The sequence below is a fragment of the Carex rostrata genome, chromosome 15 (genome assembly GCF_964058835.1).
Source record: "Carex rostrata chromosome 15, lpCarRost1.2, whole genome shotgun sequence".
NCBI classification, from domain to species: domain Eukaryota; kingdom Viridiplantae; phylum Streptophyta; class Magnoliopsida; order Poales; family Cyperaceae; genus Carex; species Carex rostrata.
The window spans coordinates 8,241,302-8,262,919 of NC_135932.1; the positions used below are offsets into that span (position 1 = coordinate 8,241,302).

Sequence of the window (21,618 nt, forward strand, 5' to 3'; positions counted from 1 at the left end):
AATCTGAGAGAAAATAAAACTAATTTGAACCACTGGATTGAGATTTGGCAAGATTAAAGACCGGTTCAGATCAATCCACGTCAATCGCCGCTCTTTCGCTTTAGCAAAAAAATTGGGGCATTCCGAGAATTGAACTCGGGACCTCTCGCACCCTAAGCGAGAATCATACCACTAGACCAAATGCCCTTGTTATGAAATTATTCTATTAAATTTAATTATATCCCTACTATAACAAAACAATATTGCTCTCCCCAAACCTCACCCGCTGAATATCTTTTACTTGCCTCCAAAACCTCACCCTGTCACCCATCAAAATAAACGAGAAAAAATGAAATTAGGTCACTTGCCTCACCCATCAAAATAAAACAAAAGGAATTTAATTGTTTTACTTTCTTAGCCATTTTTTGAAAAAAATAACTAATTCAATATGAATTTTAGAGTGATTCAAAGGAATTGAATTAGTTTTAAAATAGGTAATTTTTCATTTAGGGATACATGAATGAGGAATTCAAATCCAGTGCAATACTGACCAAATACAATATTTAGATATGAACCATCAATTTTAACTTGGCACGAATCTCAAAATGGACTCCTGTATTTACACAAACACCAAATTTCAATTGCTCCGTTGGAAGCTCATTGGAGCTCGTAAAAGTCCGGATTAAATGGTGCATTAGGAACTTTCTTCCTTTCCCTTTTATTTTATCTGTTTTTTTTTTTTTGTATCTACATCAATTTTTCCCGCCAAGAAACATTATTCATCGTAAAAAAAGTAATTTTGTTTGATTTGAGCTAATGAGACGCATTATTGCCAAATCCTCCTTTCACTTTTCCCTTTTTGAAATACACATTTATATTATCCCTTTTTGAAAAGCACATATCCTTTGACAATAGGATATGTGCCCCTATTTTTCTTTTTAGTCAAGCATCTCTTGTCAAGCAAAATATAGCTAATAATTTCATTTATGTTTACTTCCCAATCATGGGAAACAAAAAAACATAAATCATATCATGTATTTGCTTATTTTAGGGGGTATTTGATTGCAAGTCTATGATGGTTCCAACAAATTTCATGCAAAAAAAAAAAACATTCATATAGAGAGCTTTCCAATTCCATCTGCTACATCAACACTCAACAAACCGCGAATTTCATGCAAACAACTCTCTAGTCTATTTAAACTAGTGTATATACCATCTGCTGACCCACCTCCCGCTACAATCTCTATTTCTTTGCGTACCACACCAACTCCTTCAAACAAATTTTTCACATAGTCCTTCATTTGGGATGCATCTTGTGGAGGATAAGCACAAGCACCTAGGTCATTTATCCAATCTGAAATTTCTCTGCAACAAGAGAGTAATTTCTCCAATGAATCGACATTCTCCTCTCTGTTTTCTCTGGATCTAAGAAGACCAGTCAAAAATCTGATTATTTCCTTCAGGACTTCATATGTGTTTGATGCCACCGAAATAACTGATTTGGTAACAGCTTTCTGAAAAAAAAAGATAGGAAAAAGAATTAACGCAATGTTAGTGTGATTACGGTAAGCTGGTTTTGATAAATGATGCACCAAGTCACTACCAACATCCAAACATTATAATTACAGAAATTCAACTGAAGATTCTATATGTAACATATATTAAAATATGTTATAAAAAATTTGAAAAGATCGGTCTTAATAAAAAAAATAAAGAAGAATACATAAAGATACAATCTGAGATACGATTCAATCAATTTTTGAGTTTCATTTGAAAAAAAAATGAATAACTTGAAAAAAAGAAGAAGATAAATGTAGAACTCTCGATTATTTAATAATCAATGATAGAAAGACTGTTGAAAATCAATAATTAATTAATAAAATTATTTCTGACTAAATTAAACTAAAAAAAAATTAATACATGGAAAATAAATAATAATTATAGTAGGGAAATGGATAAAAATGAAAATTGCATTTTAGTCTTAAAAAAAGGAGAAACAAAAGGGGATATGGCGAAATTGGTATATGCTATGGACTTGCTAAGTGTTAACTTCAAAGGACCCACAACAATAAGATTTCCATTTTTGGTATTTCTAACAAAGCATTAGAGCTTCAGTCAGTATCGGTCCATGTCAAAGAACAGCCCGTGTCACAGGTAGCAGCACTGACCATCACAAGGAACCCAAATCAACAGAACTTAAAATACTGGACCCAAAATTCTCCAATAAAACATGCTCATATGCAATAATCCACAAAAAATAAACAAAATTCTCAAATTACAACCCCTGATTTGAATTTAGAACCATACCTCTTCAAGTGAGAGACCATCCTCATCATCACTAGCATCAGAAGGTGCTTCGTCGTCCTCCTCCTCCTCTTCCATCTCTCCTCCACCTTGATGAGCCAAGGGGTCACTTGATAGGAGCTCGTTCATTTCACGTATTATGTCTTTAATCATCACACCCAACTGGGTCATAGCACGGCCAATGGCGATGCAATTTGAGCTGGGGCACTTTTTCAGCGCTTCACATGCCTCCCAAATGGCTCCTGACAATTGCGGGATTGTTTCTTTTTTTCTGGCATCGCTAGTCTCTGTCAATACGAGAATAATCAAGTGTCAGCTTTTGTTGCTTCAAACGTAAACACATGAGTTCCTTTCCTCTTGGTAGAAACCCGTGATTTGGTATATGAATAAGTTAACTGCTTCTGATAAAAATTCAGGTACAGTGCATAATTTACCAAACAACAATTTCAGCCAACAAGTACCGACTTGTGAAGAGAAATGCTAATATCCATGACAGTTCTGTACCATAGAAGGAGATAGTTTCCTTGAACAGAGAGATGCTAGAATCCACAACTCGTTTTGAGGCACCATGGATTGACTTATGGAGAGTTGGACCCGCGCCAATAGTGCTACTATGGCAAAACAAAAGGAAGCCTTGAAGCACATTGAAGTATGCAGCAATGTTTTCCTTGAGTGCTTTCACGTCAGAAGTCTCCTCACACCAAAGCATTCCAGCTTTTCATCATATTAAAAATTACAAAAGTACAACAGTTACTTGTTAACGTCAGTCTATGTGCTGATATTGTACCAATAAGGTACCAAATAGAATTAAAGGCATCAACAGGAAGAAACAGAAGTTGAGTAAGTAGTAAACCAAACAGATTTAGAATTAGTCATGTTATTTTAAGATCTTTTCATCTTCTTTTTTTCTATATCCTGTTTTGTATTCAGTGACAATTCTTCATGAAAGAATCCGGACTTAACAGAGGCTAATGTATAGCCAAAATCCAAACCAGACCAATTGGGTACTGGATATATCTCAATTCTCTTCTTTTGGTCTCTTTGTATTGAAATAGTCTTTTGTGCAGGGATTGAGACTTAACTAAGAGTTTTGCATTGGACAAAACAGGGTTCATCTATCAGCTGTTGAATGATCGAATCTAAACACATCATTTTTGTTCCCCCCCCCCTTTTTTTTTCCTTTGTGGTTTATTTTTGTGTTTTTATGATATATGAGAGTTTGTATGGGGATGAGGTCTCGAGGCTACCGGCTAGCGAAAGGGTCAGGAACCAGTACAGTGCTGTACCAGTCAATGGCTGTTGGTTACAGAAGAGTTGTGAAAAATCGGCAACAAATGCCAAGAATTCACACTAATTACCTCCTCTACTAATTATACTCCTTTACTTACATTCCTGTCTGTTAATTTTAGTTCCTCAAGCCATATACTAGATCTCTGACCAATCGAGATCAACCATACTACTCCAACTGCACAAATTTGACAAAAAATTAATAATTGGAGATCACATGGAGAGATTAACACACCAACAGTTGCGAGTTTAGATATCTCCGCTCCATATTTTGACGCATCAGACCAATCTACCTTTGCTAGAGATGATGGTGCCGCCTTATCCAGAATCTACACATTGAAATAAGAGTTAGCCCTATAAAAAAAAAAAAAAAATGCTCAAAGTAAATATTTGCATCCTATAAAGCAACTCTACTAATATGTCATGCTCTATTTCCTAACTATTACATCAAATCTAGCTAAACTAAATATCACTACAAATTAGCAAAATTCTCTACAAATTTGTGAAAAAAAAACATCCAATTAGTATTTTGATTCAACATATGTCCATTTGAAGGATTTGACCCGCATACATGTAAATAAACAAAGACAAAGAGAAAGAGGGCTAAAATATATATACATCCGCATCAAATTACCTGAAAGGTATCCTTGATGCTTTGCACATAAGAATCTAGAAAGATCGATAGATCTTTCGCTTCTTTTCTTTTTTGTCGCGACATGTCGGAATTGGTTGATTTACAGGTTCAGTCTGGAATGGATAGGGGAGGAGGATAGAGAGAAGCTTAGATCCGAGTAGCTAGTAGCGAGCAAGGGAAAGGGAAAGTGCGGTGGGCTGATGTGGAGCTGGGTTTAGAACTCCGTCCGTTTAGGGTTTAGGTTGACTATAGACGTATGCGGTAGGGGATTTTTTTTTTTAAATAGCACTGAATTTCAGTATTTCAATGAAGCATTCACATTAGATTTAATATTTTTTGAAAAACAGCTCTTTGTATCGGTGAACGCACAAATATATTTGTTCCGCTAAACTTAGTGCATGTGTAGTAAATTGCCGGTGGAGCTTTTTAAAAAAAAAAAAAAAATCCAGCGTACTTATTTGATTGAAATATTTAAATTTGATTTTATTTAACAAAAAAATTACAATAGGGCTGCAAACGAATTAAACCAAATTGAACTCAACCTAGTTCTGAATTTGAGTTCGAACCAACTTCGAACTGAACTGGTTTGATTTGAATCTAGATTTCAAACTGGAAAGAAGATTTCAAGTTTGATTTTGATCAATTCAAACCAGTTTCGAACCGAACTGGTTTGAAATTGAAGCAGGGTTTTGAACTGAAAATAAGAATTTTGAATTAAACTTAACCCAGTTCGAGTTCGAATTCTAACTAATTTCAAACCGAACTGATTTGATTCGTTTTAGAACAAACTAATTTCGAACCGAATTAATTACAAACTTTTTTCGAATCGAACTCAAATCGAATTACGAAGTACAAACTTTTTCAGCCCTACATATGCCAATTAGATTTAGAACGGGTTAATTTATAATATTTTGATATTAATTATATAATTATTTCTAAAATTTAGATAATATTATGTGAAATTCTATTTGATGTTTTTAATATTATTTATGTTAATTTAAATTTAAAAAATACAAAATATTACTGTATATAATAAATAAAAATTGAGATATAGCATAAAATTGTGTGTGGTTTGTTGGTTTGTTTTGATAACTCTCATTCAAGAGAAATTCGTGAGGATTTTATTTTTATAAAAAGACTGCATTTTACATTGGCTCGTTATGCCTATCACAATTCTTATTTTTCTGGCTTGAAACAAGCTAAGTAAAAATTACACAGACGAAGTTATCAATTCAATTCATGGCAAAAACATTCTTCTTGTGCTCATAGAAGAAAACAATCAATTTAAAAACGTGCTATCAATCATAGTTACAAGACTCACGAGAAATTCACGTTTTATTCGGGTATTATTCATTTTTTTTAATTACCTAATCGAACTCCGAATTATACGCAAAAAAATAAGTATAATATGTTTTATTCGCGAATAAAACACAAGTAATGAATTATTCGCGAGAAAAATGCGAAAAAAAATGTCAAACTTTTTTTTTTTAAAAAAAATTTGGAGGGTTTTGGATTTTTTTTTTTTTGCTTCTTTATTGTACCGAATCATTCCCGAATTATATCCGAATCACAAATTTTTTACCCTGCTAAACTGAATCCGAACTATTTGTTTGTCACTATGCTATCAACCGAAATCAAACATTTTTTAGTGGTCAAATACTCTTTCATTCCACTGGAGACCATTTTATTACTGCTGGCATTGCCAGCGGTTCTTTCTCCGCTGATATTTTTTTAATTTTGAAAAAACGAGGGCACTTTGAAATTTCTTTGTTTAGGATATAAATAAAAATGGTTCAGTCGAAATTGTTTGATTGTGATTCGTTATGAGATTTGTGCAAAAATTTAAATTGGAATTTTTTTATAAATCTAAACAGACTGCGAATTCCGGTACAGAACTTGACATCGAGCTGCATGTATTATTGTTTATTGTTTTTCTATCTTTCTCTCTTCTTTGTAAAATTATTTTCTCTGTATTTTTTAACTGAAACTTACTATGCAAAAACTTACTCTCAATTGGCTGAAACCGAAGGCTACGAAAATATTCTGCAGCTTCCATTGTTTCACAATATTTTTGGGTAAATTCTTTAGCAAATTCAAGAGAAAATAATTTCACAAAGGTAAGCAAGAATGGCAGCAAAGAAGTCTGAGGCATCAAGCATCAAAACAGAAAGTTCTGTTCTGAAAATCCACATTACATTTGTAATGAACTGATGGAGATTCCCTGTTTGACTATTGATCCAAATACTCACGGCTAGTTTTGCAACTTGATAGCTAGCTTTCGAGCGAACATGTATGCAATTCAGAAGTTATGTTACAGCTTACATTATGGGCCTGTATGGCCGTATGAAGGGAACGGGAATGGAAAGTTTTGAATGGCCGAAATACTATGCGCGTGGGCTGATTTTCACAAAGTCTGAGTGAATTTTTTTTTCCCACGCGCACAGTAAACGACCGAACAGGCCCTACATTTATGTCATGTTGGTTAGCAACCCAAAATACATCTCAATACTTCCAAGAAAGGCATTATCTTGCACCAACAAAATAACGGTGCTGAGGTATCAGACCTTTTCAGGATGATCAGTTAATGCGTTGTCTCTGATTTCAACAGTGACTGTTACCTCAAGCATCTATGTAACAGGACCAAAGCACATTGCCGGAGCCGGAGACTAGTCTAAGGGAATTGGTTGGCTCTATCACTTTGAACATCTATGGTTGGACCCAGACAAATGAGTCCTCAGGTTTACTGACAATGTCTCAAGAATTACCCGTGTGATAAATTGTGGCAGGTTGGGCTCCATACTGTAAGAGAAGGCCTTGGATGCATACATCAAAGTGCTGAATGCTGTATACAGAGTTCATGAATAAATTGATTGGATTTTCACGAGCACAAATAAAACAGGGAGTTTCAAGCAGCATGTTTGTTGTAACTTTGATTGTTTTCATTTAAGATGCAGCATAGTGCTAATGCTATGCATCGAGTTCATATGTAACTTTTGGTTGGAATCTCATGAATAAATTGATTGTCTTTTTGTTTACAATGACAGTAAGTTTATTGTCAGACTAAGAGAAATAAGAAAAACTAAAACTAAAAACCAAAAAATAAGGGAAAAGAACAAAACAGAATGTCAACAGATCCCAATCCCTTGTAAAGCTCAAACCTGTTTCATACCCATTAGAATAACAAAAGCTCAAACCTCCTTTAATAACAAGTCATGTACTATATCTCCACAAAAATGTATCCCAAACTAAAGGGAAGCATGTATCACTTAGACCACATGCAGCTAATAAACCTAATATTAATCTAATTCTGGAAACAACCTTGCTACACATACAGTTGGATGAGCTCATCGCTGACAACAGATGGTGTCAGCACACCCAGATCAGTGAAAAGAAGAGTCAGATACTGAGGTGGAGTGTAGTCTCTGGCTGATGTTTCCACCTCAACACCAGAAGGTAATGGCACACCAAAATCAATTGGACGCAAAGCCGGTTCAAGGTCCTTTTGATCAAGTGGGTACAGTCGAGCAAACTGCCACAGTATGATAAAGTTTAAAAAAGAACATGGTTAAATTTCAACTAAGGCAAAAGAAAAACATTTTCATTTATTTCAAATGGAGCCATTTTTTTAATATTTTGTTTATTTCCCTCAAGATTGGCGCTTTTGAGCATCAGTCATGCAAGTATGACAATTGACGAGTAATTAAATTCAGTAAAGCTGTAATACTAAGGTACAGCAATTCTCAATTTGAAGCATGCGATCAATCAAGATACTCAAAAAGTATTACACTACAGAAATCAAAGATCTGTACAGAAGTATCATTGTGGTAAAACAACAGTTACCAGTAGGTAAAACTACTGATTACTCTACCATTAATCAACCAGAAATTCCTAAGATTAGCCATGTTTATTTATTGTAGAAGCACCAGTTTGAAGCAATTGACTTGTTGAAAATATGCTCAAGTTCCTTGATTGATCATACTATTTTTTATAATTATAACCTGAGACAATAAAAGTTCCTTGAGGAATATTACAAGTTGGAACCAATATCACAACACTCAATGGGATGGTACCTAATTAAATAATGTTCATATTGTACCTTATAGCTTTCTGCTGCGACATACAGCGGTTTATTCATGCTATGAGCCACCAAAGCAACCTGATAAGTCCCCATCATGTTAATTATTCCCCCACTTTCTACCACGCCATCAGCTCCAACAAAAACCATGTCGACGTCATCCATGGCATAGGCCACAGCTGAGTCAATTAAAAGCTTAACAGGTACACCCAGTGCAGCAAGTTCCTTTGAAACCCGCAGGCCCGTTCTATCTGGCCTTCCCTCTGAACATAACAAAAAGTTCATGTGCAAGAAGAAATTATTAATTAAATTTATCTTTCACTATTATGATCTTTAAGACTATTTGATCACTCAAGCCATGTGATATGGATGCTATAAGTGATCAAACAATATCATAAAATCAGAGTTAAAGAAGTTCACAGACAAACAACAAAGTAAATGTAATTTGCAAGTTTGCCAAAGTCTGCTATAGACAGATTGTAACAAAATATTGCGACAAACATGATACCTGTGCAAAGAACGCGGAAGAGCTTTCTATTAGAAGCTGCCATTTTCAGAACTTCTAGAACCACTCGCGAATAACCATGCACGAGAATGGTACAACCATCTGATATGAAGTCCTGGCTCAACATTGCAATTGTTTTACGTGCCTAAAACAATTGCACAGGGAAGTTTAATATGCATCTCAATATTACTTTCAGACATTTTCCTTTCAAACAGTTTTTTTTTAATTATACATAGCTAGTTACAATTATCAAAACTCCTTCATTAAGGAATCCTTTGGTTCAAGAAAAATTGCACTCTTGTACTGGTAATTGTTTGGTTTCCTATTTATGCGATGTCTTCTAGTTCAATTTTGCTTGTAACAGCCTATTCTACTCTTTCCTTGTATAATTCCATGGGGTTCTGGTACACATAAAGCTACATTAGCTGCGTGAAAGCTTTATTTTTGTCCAAACCGACCAGCATTTCCAACTCCCAATACCTAGAATGCTAATGAAGCACACAAACAATCTCTAAATATTCAAATATAAGGAAAACAAGAACCTTCAATGAGATCTCTCCAAACTTCTCGGCACGCTCGATGAGGCGGCGTTTCGCAGCATCGAAATCCTCGTACTCCAATGCAGAGGTTCGAGTTACATAGCGGATGAACAAGTCACAAGCAGCTGATAAAGATATGGAGGTCGTATCCCATGACTGACAATCACATTAGACACTCAGCAATTAGTTAGATTATATAAATAGGTTGAGTTGCCATAATCCCTTGCATAAATTGTGGACCTAACAGGGACTAGCCAAGGGTTTTTGGTACATCTTATTTAGTTTTACGGTGATTTCATTGTGAGTAAAGAAAAACCATAAGTATCTTAACTGATTTTTTTTTTATTGGCATACTCTTGGTTATGTCTGTGTGTACTTGGAGTTTTGGAGCTGAGCTGAAGCCCGATTTATTTATTGTTTGTGCAACAACCACTAAAGGTATTGGCTAATGCATACCAGCAAGTCTAGTAGTACCACTATTCATCCAGAAATTAAACAGACAGTTCAGAATTCAAGCATTGCTCATTCAGTTATCTCATGGCATGCGAAAATACGTATTAAGGAAACGGTATTGAAGTAAAGTAACATACCTTTAGAGTATTAGATGCCTTCTTGAGTTCTATATCAAGCTCAATCATGGTATTCGCCTCACTCGACTTAATCGCTGCACCCAGTGCCATTATTGCTGCCACAGCCTCTGCCAGGTCAGGCTTCTTCCTCCAGTAATTAAACTCCTCTATAACCCCCACTCCACGTACCTCCCCTTTGCTTCCTCCAGCGGTGCCTTCGCTCGAGACAGACACGTCTCCGGAGGCTGCCTCCGCGGCGGTCTGGGATTGCGCTAGCCAATCAGGCGTGACGACAGCATGGTGCTCGGCCCGGGTCTGGTAGTAGGCCGAGATGGGATTCGGATTCGCATTCGGATTCGGATTAGGGTTTATAGTTGCCATGGAAGCGGAGGTGTGATGGGATGGGGGGTCGTCCAGTGCGGAATGGAGGAGAGAGTAGGGTTTCGGGTTCGGGTTCGGGTTCGGATTCTGATTCTGTCTGTCGAGAATGAAAGAAGCTGATCTCCACCACATGGCGTTGCTTTTTGGGTTTTTCTTTGATGATGTTTTTGCTTTTTGAGACTTAGTTAGAGTTATTGACTTAATTATAAGCAAATTATAGGCAAACAAAGAAGTAAGAGTGACTCGGAATTTTTCATCAACAGACTCGTTTGGAAAATGATAGGAATGGTTATTGGATGAGTCATTCGAAAGAGTGAGTCATTGGTAATCAATATTATTTTATATTAGCATGATCAGTTATGGGTTATCTATGTGGTTGGGATTAGGGTGGCAACGAACTGACTTGTTATGAGCTGGATTCAGTTTGAACTCGTTACAAGTTGGTCCGTCTGAATTACGATTTAAAATCATCACGAGTTGATGAGCTGACTCACTGGGTCTGACTTGAAAATCTTGATATCAAAAGAGTGAGTCATTGGTAATTAATATTATTTATATCAGCATGATCAATTATGGGTTATTTATGTGGTTGGGATTAGGGTGGCAACAAGCTGGATTCAGCTTCAACTCGTTACGAGTTGGTTCGTCTAAATTACGATTTGAAATTATCACAAGCTGACGAACTGGTTCACTGGTTCTGATTTAAAAATCTTAATATCGAAAGAGTGAGTCATTGGTAATCAATATTATTTATATCAGCGTGATCAATTATGGGTTATCTATGTGGTTGGGAATATTATTCACTTGCATTGCATTTGAATATTTATACACTGTGGGTGAAAAAAAAAAATTTAATTGACGGAAAAAGTGAAATTATAAAATGATATAAGATGAGGGATCCACTTACATTCTTCTTTTTCTTTTTTTTTTTGTGACACCATAGTACATTCTATATTTTCAAAGTTCAAACAGTCGATTCAAATTGTTCAACACGATAGATAAATTAAAATGTGCTTGCAGATCAAATTTTACATTTTTTTTGAATATTTTTACTATTTATTAAGATAGGTACAAAAATTCAATGGTTTGAAAATAACGATTTTGTAAAATACTTAATAAATAGTAAAAAAATTAAAAAATATATAAAATTTGATATGCAAACACATTTTAATATATTCATCATGTTAAACGATTTAGATCGACTGTTTGGACTTTGAAAATTTTGAAAAATATAGAATGTAATCTGGTGTCACAAAAAAAAGTAAATGGATCCCTTCTCGTGATATAATTCTATCAATAAATTTGAAATGTAATGAATTTATAAATAAAATACTTATTTTTTCAAATTATTAAAAATATTGTGTAATGAAGAACTACACAGTTAACTATGCAAGGACTTCTACAAAATAAAGTATTGTATCGCTTTAAAATTATCATTATAAGTTGAGGAGGGTTCAAATGCCTCCATTTTTTGTGCCTCCACCATGCCTCCATTTTTTAAAACTTTAATAATTCAAAATTTAAAACTTAAAAATCAAAATAAAACCGTTGGATATGATCTACATCATTTTATCTATGCACATGTAAAAAATTATGACATTTCAATTTTATTTTGATTGTCATCAAGAGCTTGTAAAAAATGCACTAATTTGGATGATTTCTAGACGTTGATTTTTGGACTTGTTGATTCACATAAAAACAAAATTGAAATGTGATAATTTTTTACAAGCACGTAGAGAAAATAACATAGATCACATCTAACGGTTTTATTTTGACTTTTAAGTTTTAAATCTTGAGTTATTAAAGTTTTAAAAAATGGAGGCATGATGGAGGCACAAAAAATGGAGGCATTTGAACCCTCCTCTTATAAGTTAGTCACATGAGACTCACATCAAACTCACCATTAGATGAGGAAAGAAGTGAAAAACATGAGCCGTTCGATCGAATCAATAAATAAAAAATACAAATCGAATGGTTGACAGTAGAGCTGATATGACATACTAATAAGCTTTCAAATCCAATTATTATATATTATGAAGTATAGATTATCTATCAGACTTTACGTTATTATTTGTTGGCTAATTTCTTAGTTTTTTTCAACTAATTTTATTTATATGCATTATTAGGCGGATCCATGTAGTTCCGCGGGTAACTGCTCCTCCTGGATTTTGAGTTTTAGTGGAGACCGGGTCGTTTCGATTGATTTCGCTCTCCCTGAAATTTGTTTGCCCCTCTCTGGATATTTAATTTTTAATTTGGATTAAATTTAGAATTAAAATAATTTTTTTGAATTATAATTAGTAATTAGAATTATAAATTAGAAAATAAAAAATTACAAGTAAGAGTATTGGATATGTTATGTGTTACTCTTTATAATTAACATGCAAGTTCACATGAAGTACCTTTTTTATTGGATATAAATATTCTGTTATTTCAAAGGATTACAGAACCCTGTTATTTCTAATCCAACCGTTCAAAGTTTCTGATGTGTGAATCTCAAGAAAAAAAAAATTTGTGCCTGAATCTCAACAATGATTAACGGCTAGAATCGGAATAACAGAGTCAATTATGTGATCCCTTTGGAATAACAGCAGATTTATTTCGCTTTCTATTAGACAATAGTTATAAAATATTTCAAATACTCGCGCACAAAAAAAAAATGTATTGCTGAAACATGAGTTAAAAAATGCGCTGAAAAAACGTAAAACTTTGAACCCAATAGGTATAGAAAACCCGAAATTTTTATAAATACTCAAAAATAAAACAAAATTACGAAATCTACTCAATTTTTGGAAGAATCTTGAAAAATACCCAATCCGCTTTCTAAACAACCGGATTTTCAATTTCTTCCAGGTGACTCAATTCCTGGAAATGAGAAAAATGTCCGGTTACTTGGTAACCAAAAATACGGAGAGTGTTCGGTTATCCAATAACTGGACTCACTATTTTAATTGCAAAGCATATGCAATTTTTGAAAGCTGTGCCTGTGCCGGTTATTAAAAAGCTACAATTTTTGACGCGTTTTTTTTTTTTTTTTTACAAAACAGAAATTTTTTCAATTTTTTTATTTTTTGTATTGAAATATTAGAAATGTTGAATATATTTCTTTAAAAATAGATGGAATGCAATATAGTTTGATTTATTAGAAAGACTGCAACAAATAATCCGGATCAACATTTTTCAGGGCGGATTTTTTGCGGTTGTAAGAAAAATTAATATATTTCTTTATGTGTTATTGGAAAAAAAAATATGCTTTGAATGTGAGTTATTGATCCCGGTTCAAAAGTCATTTCTAAGGAAATACAGAAAATATTGTCATCCATCTAGTACATTTAATTTCTAAAAAAGTTGTATCTATTTTTTAAATTGTTTTTGAATAACAATCATTAAATAATTTTGAGTTTTTGTTTTCTTTTTCAAAAATAGATACAACTTTTTAGAAATTAAATGTACTAGAAGGATGACAATATTTTTTGTATTTACCTAGAAGTGACTTTTGAACCGGGATCAATAACTCACATTCAAAGCATATTTATTTTTTTGCCAATAACACGTAAAAAAATATATTAATTTTTTTTACAGCCGCAAAAAATCCGATTTGAAAAATGTTGATCCGAATTATTTGTTGCAGTCTTTCTAATAATCAAACTATATTGTATTCCATCTATTTTTAAAGAAATATATTAAACATTTCTAATATTCAATACAAAAATAAAAAAAATTAAATTTTTTCTGTTTTGTAAAAAAAAAATATGCGTCGAAAATTGCAGCTTTTTAATAACCGGCACAGGCGCAGCTTTCAAAAATTGCATATGCTTTGCAATTAAAATAGTGAGTCCGGCTGTTGGATAACCGGACACTCTCCATATTTCTGGTTACCAAGTAACCGGACATTTTTCTCATTTCCGGGAATTAGATCACTGGAAAGAAATTGAAAATCCAGTTGTTTAGTAAGCGGATTGGATATTTTTCGAGATTCTTTCAAAAATTGAGTAGATTTCGTAATTTTATTTTATTTTTGGGTATTTATAAAAATTTCGGATAGAAAACAGTATCGAATAAAATAAATAAATAAACTACTCCGATATTGAAATAGTAAGAATACAAAATATAAACAAATTAGGGAAAGATTCTTTGATCGAACAGCTAAATAAGAACTACACCGTATTCTTTCTAATAAAATATAAAAGATATTTGCTTGATACTTCCATGTTAAAATTAAAAGCATCTCTGGACAGGAGCGGAGTCAGACTTTTTGATTACGGGAGTCAGTCTTTAATGGAGTCATTTATATCAAGTTTTCATCCTGCGAATAGAGATCAATTTATAATAACAATAATATTTTACTTTAAATTATATAAAAAATTATATAAAAATATAACAATTTTGAAAAAAAAAAAATTAATTGACCCCATTCCTTCTTACTACCTCCGTCTCTGTCTCTGGAGCTATATATATAACATCACTTGAAAGTACTTCTTTTTGTTTGATGCTTCAAAGCATAATTTAAATTATCCATAGCTTTGCTTGCCAAGCGCATATCGAGTTCCTAATTTTTCTTTTCTAAAAAAAAAATAAAAAAATTCTAATTCCCATTCACCGAGGAAGCATCTGACTTCTGACAGCGAATAACCTTTCATCTGTTAAAAAGTTTGAAACCTCGATTTCTATGGAAATAAATATGCTGCGATTCTTTGAAATCGCAAGGACCCTGCCTTTTCAAATCAAATCATCAACTTTTTGGAATGTACAGATCTCAAAAACAGTTGGTTTTAAAAAAGAATCTCAAAACAAATAGATGATTTAATTTGGAAAAACAGGGTCCCTACGATTCCAAAGAATCACAACAGATTTATTTTTCGATTTCTATTCCTGTTAATATATTGATCACCATAAATTGACTAGAGAATTTTACGCCAATTCTCTGATTTTTCTAATTTTAAAAATCGCACCTTAATAATAGAAATGCACACAATGAAAGCAGCTATAACTAAAACAATTACAAATACAATCAGACAAAACTTATTGAAGGAGAGGTGGTGTTCGGGTTATTTGAAGGAGAGACGGGAGAGAAGAAGAGAGGTGAGGTGGGTGAAGGAGGCAGAAAAATCGGATTCAGGTTTGAGTGAGAGGAGGAAAACGGGTTTCGCTTTGAATCCAACTCCTACCATTAAATCCGACAAGTTATACGCAAAACGGTCATAACCTTTCAAAAGTTTAGAAAAATAGAAAACTTTTCTTGTTTTTATCTCAAGAACCTATTATAAATACGGGGGAATGAGTCCGCATCGTCTGCATTAACTCAAAAGATCATCTTTCGAGTTAACACTTTTCGATCGTCTGATTTTAAATGAAACTAATCCGGTCACAATCTATAATTCAGAGTTCTTTTAATATTAGTGTGGATCTAGTCTGCATAAATCTTAAAGCAAATTGAACGGTTCAAGTACATTAACTCAAAAGATTCTTTTTTGAGTTAATGCAGAGGACACGAATTCGGCATGAGGAGGCGAAAGAGATAACAAGTATATCTACTAAAAATAAAATAAAAAATAACTATGTATAAGTATAAAAACGGATCTACACCCCGAGTATATACCAACGAGCGATAATTCAAAAGCAATGAAGTTGAACTGTGACTGAAACGTGGACCCACCTTCTCTCGTGTATCAGGATTTTCAAGTTTGGGCTATGTTCTTAAATAGGTTCCTGTTGTGCAATACTGAAATGGAGCCCACCTCACGTCTCAAGTTATAAGGTCATATCTGACTACTGTCAGTGACTTGTTACACATTATTCTATACCATCATAATGAATCAGACCGCCAAATTTTTCGCGAGATATCTCATATTTTGCGTGACCGGCGTGTCCGGTTCCTATTCGGGGATGGGGCAGGGGCCAGTATTATTTGAGCTTTGAGATTCGTGCAGAATATATTTGAACGTTTGAGATTTTCCAGAAAGTCACGCAAAATATGAGATATCTCAGAGGATGCGAGTTCCCCCGAATCTGACAATAAAAAAAAGAAAGGGAATTCCAATTTTAAACGAAGGGGAAATAAATCCTTTCTCATCGCAGAACTATTTTCTTTTCTCACCATCTCTCTCATCAATGGTGCTCGCTAAACCAAATCGTAACCCTAAAACCCTTTTTTAAGTCTCCCTCGAGGCAATAAACAAGCGACCAACCTCTCAATTCTAACGGTGTTCCTAATCTAACCCTAACCCTAATGGAGAAAGCACCCTTAAAAAGGTCGCTGCTCAGGCCACGCCAACGCGTCACAGCGAAGCAGAGGGGACTGGTCGGTTTGAACGGTGGTGGGGCCCACAATGCTCTCAGGAAGCGGCGGAACCGGGAGTTGCTCCTTAACTCTGTGCGAAAGCTTTATTGCCGCGAACTTGGTGTGCGCACACGTGGCGCCCGTTGGTCTCCTTCTAGTGGGCCGGAGCGCTTTCGCAATATACAGCTGCAGGTATCCTCGCAAAATAGCGAAATGCAACTTTTATTTGGATTTCGGTATTATTCGGTATTAAGCGTGTAGATATGGCATCATATTATTATGTTTATTGTTTTCTTTCTGAGATCATATTGTCCCTGTATAGCATTCCCCATACCCCCCGAATCCGTATCACCCCAGGTACCTGAGGTGAAAGTGGTGAATCTGGACTGTTCATTCACTTGGCACGAATCTTAAAGCAGACCCCCTACAGCCTCAACAGCCACCGGATTGAGTTTGGCCTGAATAAAATTAATCTGGGCCGTCCATTTGTTTCAATTGCACCTCAGGTACCTGGGGGGACACGGACTCCATCACCCCCTCTCCCTTATTTTTAGTTTTAGCGGTTTTAAATTTAGACTTTTTTGTTTTTCACAATTTAAGTAGGCACTAATGCTAAACACTTTATACACAGGAGGAGTTTGATACATACGACCAAAACGTTCATCTCTTTTTGCAATTACAATTTCTGAGGAAACGATCAAAAATTATAGAGATTGTTGCAGCTAAGGATATCATATTTGCGCTTGCTCAGTCAGGCCTATGTGCTGCTTTTAGCCGGAGTAAGCATTTGATTTCTTCTTAGTTTTTCATTCCCAACAGACTAGATATTTTTCTTTTCTATGCTGGCAATTTGGTAATGATATACTCGTGATTTATCAGCTTACTTTAACTTGGTACACAATGCTATTAGCATCTAACAGACCGCACCCACAGTATGAACCGAGTTCTCCTTATTTTATTCTGGTTAGTTTAAAGCGTATGTGTTGAGTGCCAATAGTTTACCAAGCTCTGTCCCATATTTGCACGTCCTTTAGCAAATATTCCATATTTGGAATCCCTTTTATTGTCTCTGATGCTGGTTGCATTGACACATCATGTATCTTTGTATTCCAGCGACGAACCAGCGTCTATGTTTCTTGAATTTGAGCCCTGATGAGGTGATTAGAAGCCTTTTTTACAACAAAAACAATGATTCGCTCATCACCGTCTCTGTTTATGCATCGGACCACTTCAGCTCTTTGAAGTGCCGCACTACCTCCATAGAGTAATTTTTTTTATTATATTCCCAGTTTTGAATTAGAGGCTTTATAAAAATAAAATAAAATCTTCTGATTTTTAATATTGTTCTGTTAGATTGTCACAGTATGTACGGAACAGTGTTATTCCTGTGCTGTAGCTCAACTCCTGATTGCATGTCTATCCAAGCTCTTATTTATATACGTCTTTCAGATATATCAGAAGGAACAAGCTGGATGCGGGAATCCCTCTTTTTGAAACAGAGTCACTAAAATGGCCTGGATTTGTTGAATTTGATGATGTCAATGGAAAAGTGCTCACCTACTCTGCTCAGGATGGGTAAAGCCCTCTTAATTCTTATCACTTTTTATGATTTTGCACTTTACAGCTAAGATTTTACTGTTATTTCGAAGAGAGTGGTGCATCATAGTTGCAATTAACTGCTAACATCTTTGCAGCTTGTTTACTTGAGTAACCCCACCCTTGAAGTCAACATTAAGTTCATAGAAATTACCCAACTTTTCCTTGGCTTGTATTTTAGTTAGTCAAAAGTTGTATAAACGGTTATGATTGTTTAAAACATGTTGGATTTTGTTGAACGACTTTAGAAATTGCCCAACTTTTCTTTGGCTTTTCCATCTCACTGAACAAGTGTTGGATTTTATTTAGTGGAATATATCAATGGGTTTTGACTGTTTAAAACATGGAGAGTGTTGGGTAATATGTGCAATAGTGGTTTGTAATCTACAACAGTGCTATTCTAGTTTGTTTGCCAACCTTTGTGTCAATGATGACATGTCAAAACGGAAAACTCATTTGTAACAGTCTTGGTGCTTCAATGTGGGATGTACCAGACTAATTATGTTTCCGGTATATATTTTTGTTATTTTCTTATCTTCTATATGCCTGACTGGATGTTTCATGTAGGATTTAGGCTTTAATTTTGTGTTCAAGCTGCAATTGTTGTTCCTTGAGATTTGTTCTGATCACTCAATTTGATCAACAAGCTAAAAATTTCTTCTCTTTTTGGATGTTGGCAGCATATACAAGGTGTTTGATTTGAAGAATTACAACTTTTTGTATCAGATCTCTGACAAGAATGTCCAAGAGATCAAGATCAGGTTTACTTCCATTTCTTTTATTTTGTAATGCATTTGACTAGTTTAAAATCAATGTTTAGCAAAATTTGGAATTAGCTAGAGAACCAACCTCTGGGCTAGTGGCAAAATGCAATGCTGTCCATGTGGGATTAGCTTTATTTTTTGGCTATGCATTTTGGGGTCAAATGAAGAGCAGGGTTGTCACTTGAATATTTATTCTCTATAACTTCCAGTTGTTGCTTGTGTCAGTAATGTGTGTTTTTTCTTTTGCAAATGCCATCGCCCATCAATTGTGAGTACTATCAGAAAGTAATATTTCCTGGTTTTCCAGGGGTGGTGCCATCCTGTACATTACCTTGTCATTTGTGTTGTATTACTTAAAAACTCCAAGCTCAATTCTACATCTTCTCAGCATCTATTTTTTATTGGCTAAAAGATAGTGCCTATACAACAGTGTCATCCTAAATTTATGTTCTATTACATGCAGCCCGGGAATAATGTTGCTGATTTTTGAGCGAACGCCCAGCTATGTACCACTACAGATATTGTCGATAGAGGATGGCAATATACTGAAAACATTCAAGCACCTCCTGCACAAAAATAAGAAAGTTGACTTCATCGAGCAGTTCAATGAGAAGTTGTTGGTCAAGCAAGAGAATGAAAACCTTCAGATACTTGATGTAAGCATGCTATCTGACTATTTCTTACGTCCTTTTTTATTATGTTTATGATCCTTTTTAAATGTCTTAAGAGAGAATATGATCGCTGGAGTCCATAGTTTGAAGTGTTTGAACACTTGGTACTTAATTAACAACAGGCTAAGTATTTATTAGAGTTCTAGTGTGAATGGCACGGTTTCTCTTGTGGTATAGAAAGCACCTTCACTATAACAAAGTTTCTTACTGGAGCCTCTGAAATTTTTAAAGTTTGAAAGGGATCTGCAGGGCAGCTTAGTGTATTGTACACCATACCAAAAGTTTATGTTATTTACCTTTCAGAGGCAAGAGTTTGTGTGAGAACCCAGAGGATTCACTGCCACCAATGAACGCAAGGTTGGGGGATTGGGGGCAGGGGGGCAGTATAGAAACCTAGTTATCTCTTTTAGTGTTGTGAATAAGAGAGGTTAACTGGTTTGGTACTTTTGACTATAATGTTGACCAAAACTTCAAGTGATATGTGGTGTTTATTGAAGTAGTTTTATTTGGTGGAAGCAGACAAATAACCACACTGTTTATTTTAGTCCTTGGAAAAAGTTCACATTTCTGCACCTGTAAAGTTTTGGGTCCTATCTTTAGCATTCACTAAATGATGGATAAGCATGTTGAGGTGAGTGAAGAAGTTGATTTTATTTGATACGTGATGAAACATATCAGTACATAATATGATGGATGATGATGTCAGCACTATGTCATCTGCAATGCTTATGTAGTCGTTGACACTTGGACAGGGATGATGATGTCAGCACTATGTCATCTGCAATGCTTATGTAGTCGTTGACACTTGACAGGGATGATGTCAATACCACCTACTACATTGACATGAAACATTCACTAAAAGCACCCTTTAATATCTTACATGTAATTTTCAATCGGTATTAATAGGACCTTTATTTTTCCAAAGAAAGTTTGTAAAGACCAACAAGGGAAATGACTGATACAATTGTGAACCATTTATGCGTTCACTAAAACACCCATTTGTTAATTTAGTTTTGTTAACTTAACACAGGTCAGGAGCTCCGAGCTGACAGAGGTGAGCAGCACGGACTTTTTGACACCATCAGCATTTATATTTCTGTATGAGAACAACCTGTTCCTGACGTTTAGGAACAGGACAGTTGCGGTGTGGAACTTCAAAGGGGAGTTGGTGACATCGTTCGAGGACCACCTGCTGTGGCACCCCGACTGCAGCACCAACAACATCTACATTACCAGTGAGCAGGACCTCATTATCTCCTACTGCAAGGCTGATGAGCCCTCCCCCTCTCTTTCTGACGAGCCCCCTGGTGATGCTGCTGTTGGCTCCATCAACACGAGCAACATACTCACTGGTGATTCAACTGTTGGCTCCATCAACACTGGCAACATACTCACTGGTGATGCTACTGTTGGCTCCATCAACATGAGCAACATACTCACTGGTAAGTGCATTGCTAAGATATCGGCCAATGATCCTGAGCTTCGAATTTGCCCCGGCCGGAGAGGTGAGAATGGCCACTCCTCTATCAGGAGCACAGTTAGGGAAGCGCTTGAGGATGTCACGGCATTGTTCTATGATGAAGATAGGAATGAGATATACACCGGAAACAAGTATGGTCTGGTGCATGTGTGGTCCAACTAGAGTGCTGTTGCTTTTTGTAATATAATTTGCTTTCTAATTCTAAATAGTTAGGGTGCTGGATGTCAGATTTAGCTCTCCTATGTTAGGGCTTATATGTAAGATAAAGGTCTCTTTTGTCTAAACAGTAGCTATTGCTCTCATGTTTTATTTACGCTAGTTGAGCACTCATGCGCGCCTTAGTTACGACTTGCATTTCGGAATCGTTTTTTCTCACCCATGCCTCCGCAGCTCTGAAGCACCGCTGGGATTAATACACATTGGGGACTAGAAACAGCGTGAGAGGTTTGCCATCTTGGTTAAATTCAGTCAATCTTATCAGCAAGAACTTAGTACTGTTTGCTTAGCATATTGTTGAACAAAATATCAAAGCACACAACAGAGAAACAAGAAAA

General features: G+C 35.2%; 3 protein-coding genes and 1 non-coding gene across 6 annotated transcripts; 1 reads left to right on the plus strand and 3 right to left on the minus strand.

Moving 5' to 3' along the window:
• Nucleotides 1–114: 114 nt before the first annotated feature.
• Nucleotides 115–186, minus strand: TRNAP-AGG (transfer RNA proline (anticodon AGG)). The gene has a single exon. It is a non-coding gene; the product is annotated as a tRNA-Pro (tRNA).
• An 891-nt stretch (nucleotides 187–1,077) lies between these two features.
• Nucleotides 1,078–4,455, minus strand: LOC144566174 (uncharacterized). Of its 2 annotated transcripts, XM_078316091.1 has the most exons (5): nucleotides 4,205–4,455; nucleotides 3,806–3,899; nucleotides 2,788–2,997; nucleotides 2,287–2,570; nucleotides 1,078–1,493 (listed from the first exon to the last, which is right to left on the minus strand). In XM_078316091.1, the coding sequence occupies exons 1-5, from the start codon at nucleotides 4,286–4,288 to the stop codon at nucleotides 1,092–1,094; spliced, it is 1,074 nt and encodes a 357-aa protein (XP_078172217.1). In that variant the 5' UTR covers nucleotides 4,289–4,455; the 3' UTR covers nucleotides 1,078–1,091. The 2 variants fall into 2 exon arrangements, with proteins under 2 accessions (XP_078172217.1, XP_078172218.1); XM_078316092.1 differs by lacking the exons at nucleotides 3,806–3,899; nucleotides 4,205–4,455 and adding an exon at nucleotides 3,642–3,768.
• A 2,897-nt stretch (nucleotides 4,456–7,352) lies between these two features.
• LOC144566172 (uncharacterized) lies at nucleotides 7,353–10,448 on the minus strand. Its single transcript, XM_078316090.1, has 5 exons — nucleotides 9,914–10,448; nucleotides 9,327–9,479; nucleotides 8,788–8,929; nucleotides 8,301–8,542; nucleotides 7,353–7,733 (listed from the first exon to the last, which is right to left on the minus strand). The coding sequence occupies exons 1-5, from the start codon at nucleotides 10,403–10,405 to the stop codon at nucleotides 7,527–7,529; spliced, it is 1,236 nt and encodes a 411-aa protein (XP_078172216.1). The 5' UTR covers nucleotides 10,406–10,448; the 3' UTR covers nucleotides 7,353–7,526.
• A 5,862-nt stretch (nucleotides 10,449–16,310) lies between these two features.
• LOC144566176 (uncharacterized) lies at nucleotides 16,311–21,405 on the plus strand. Of its 2 annotated transcripts, none has more exons than XM_078316095.1 (7): nucleotides 16,311–16,745; nucleotides 17,185–17,332; nucleotides 17,667–17,817; nucleotides 18,003–18,128; nucleotides 18,830–18,910; nucleotides 19,377–19,569; nucleotides 20,615–21,405. In XM_078316095.1, the coding sequence occupies exons 1-7, from the start codon at nucleotides 16,503–16,505 to the stop codon at nucleotides 21,224–21,226; spliced, it is 1,554 nt and encodes a 517-aa protein (XP_078172221.1). In that variant the 5' UTR covers nucleotides 16,311–16,502; the 3' UTR covers nucleotides 21,227–21,405. The 2 variants fall into 2 exon arrangements, with proteins under 2 accessions (XP_078172221.1, XP_078172222.1); XM_078316096.1 differs by having other exon boundaries at nucleotides 16,364–16,745; nucleotides 17,188–17,332.
• The last annotated feature ends 213 nt before the right edge of the window (nucleotides 21,406–21,618 follow it).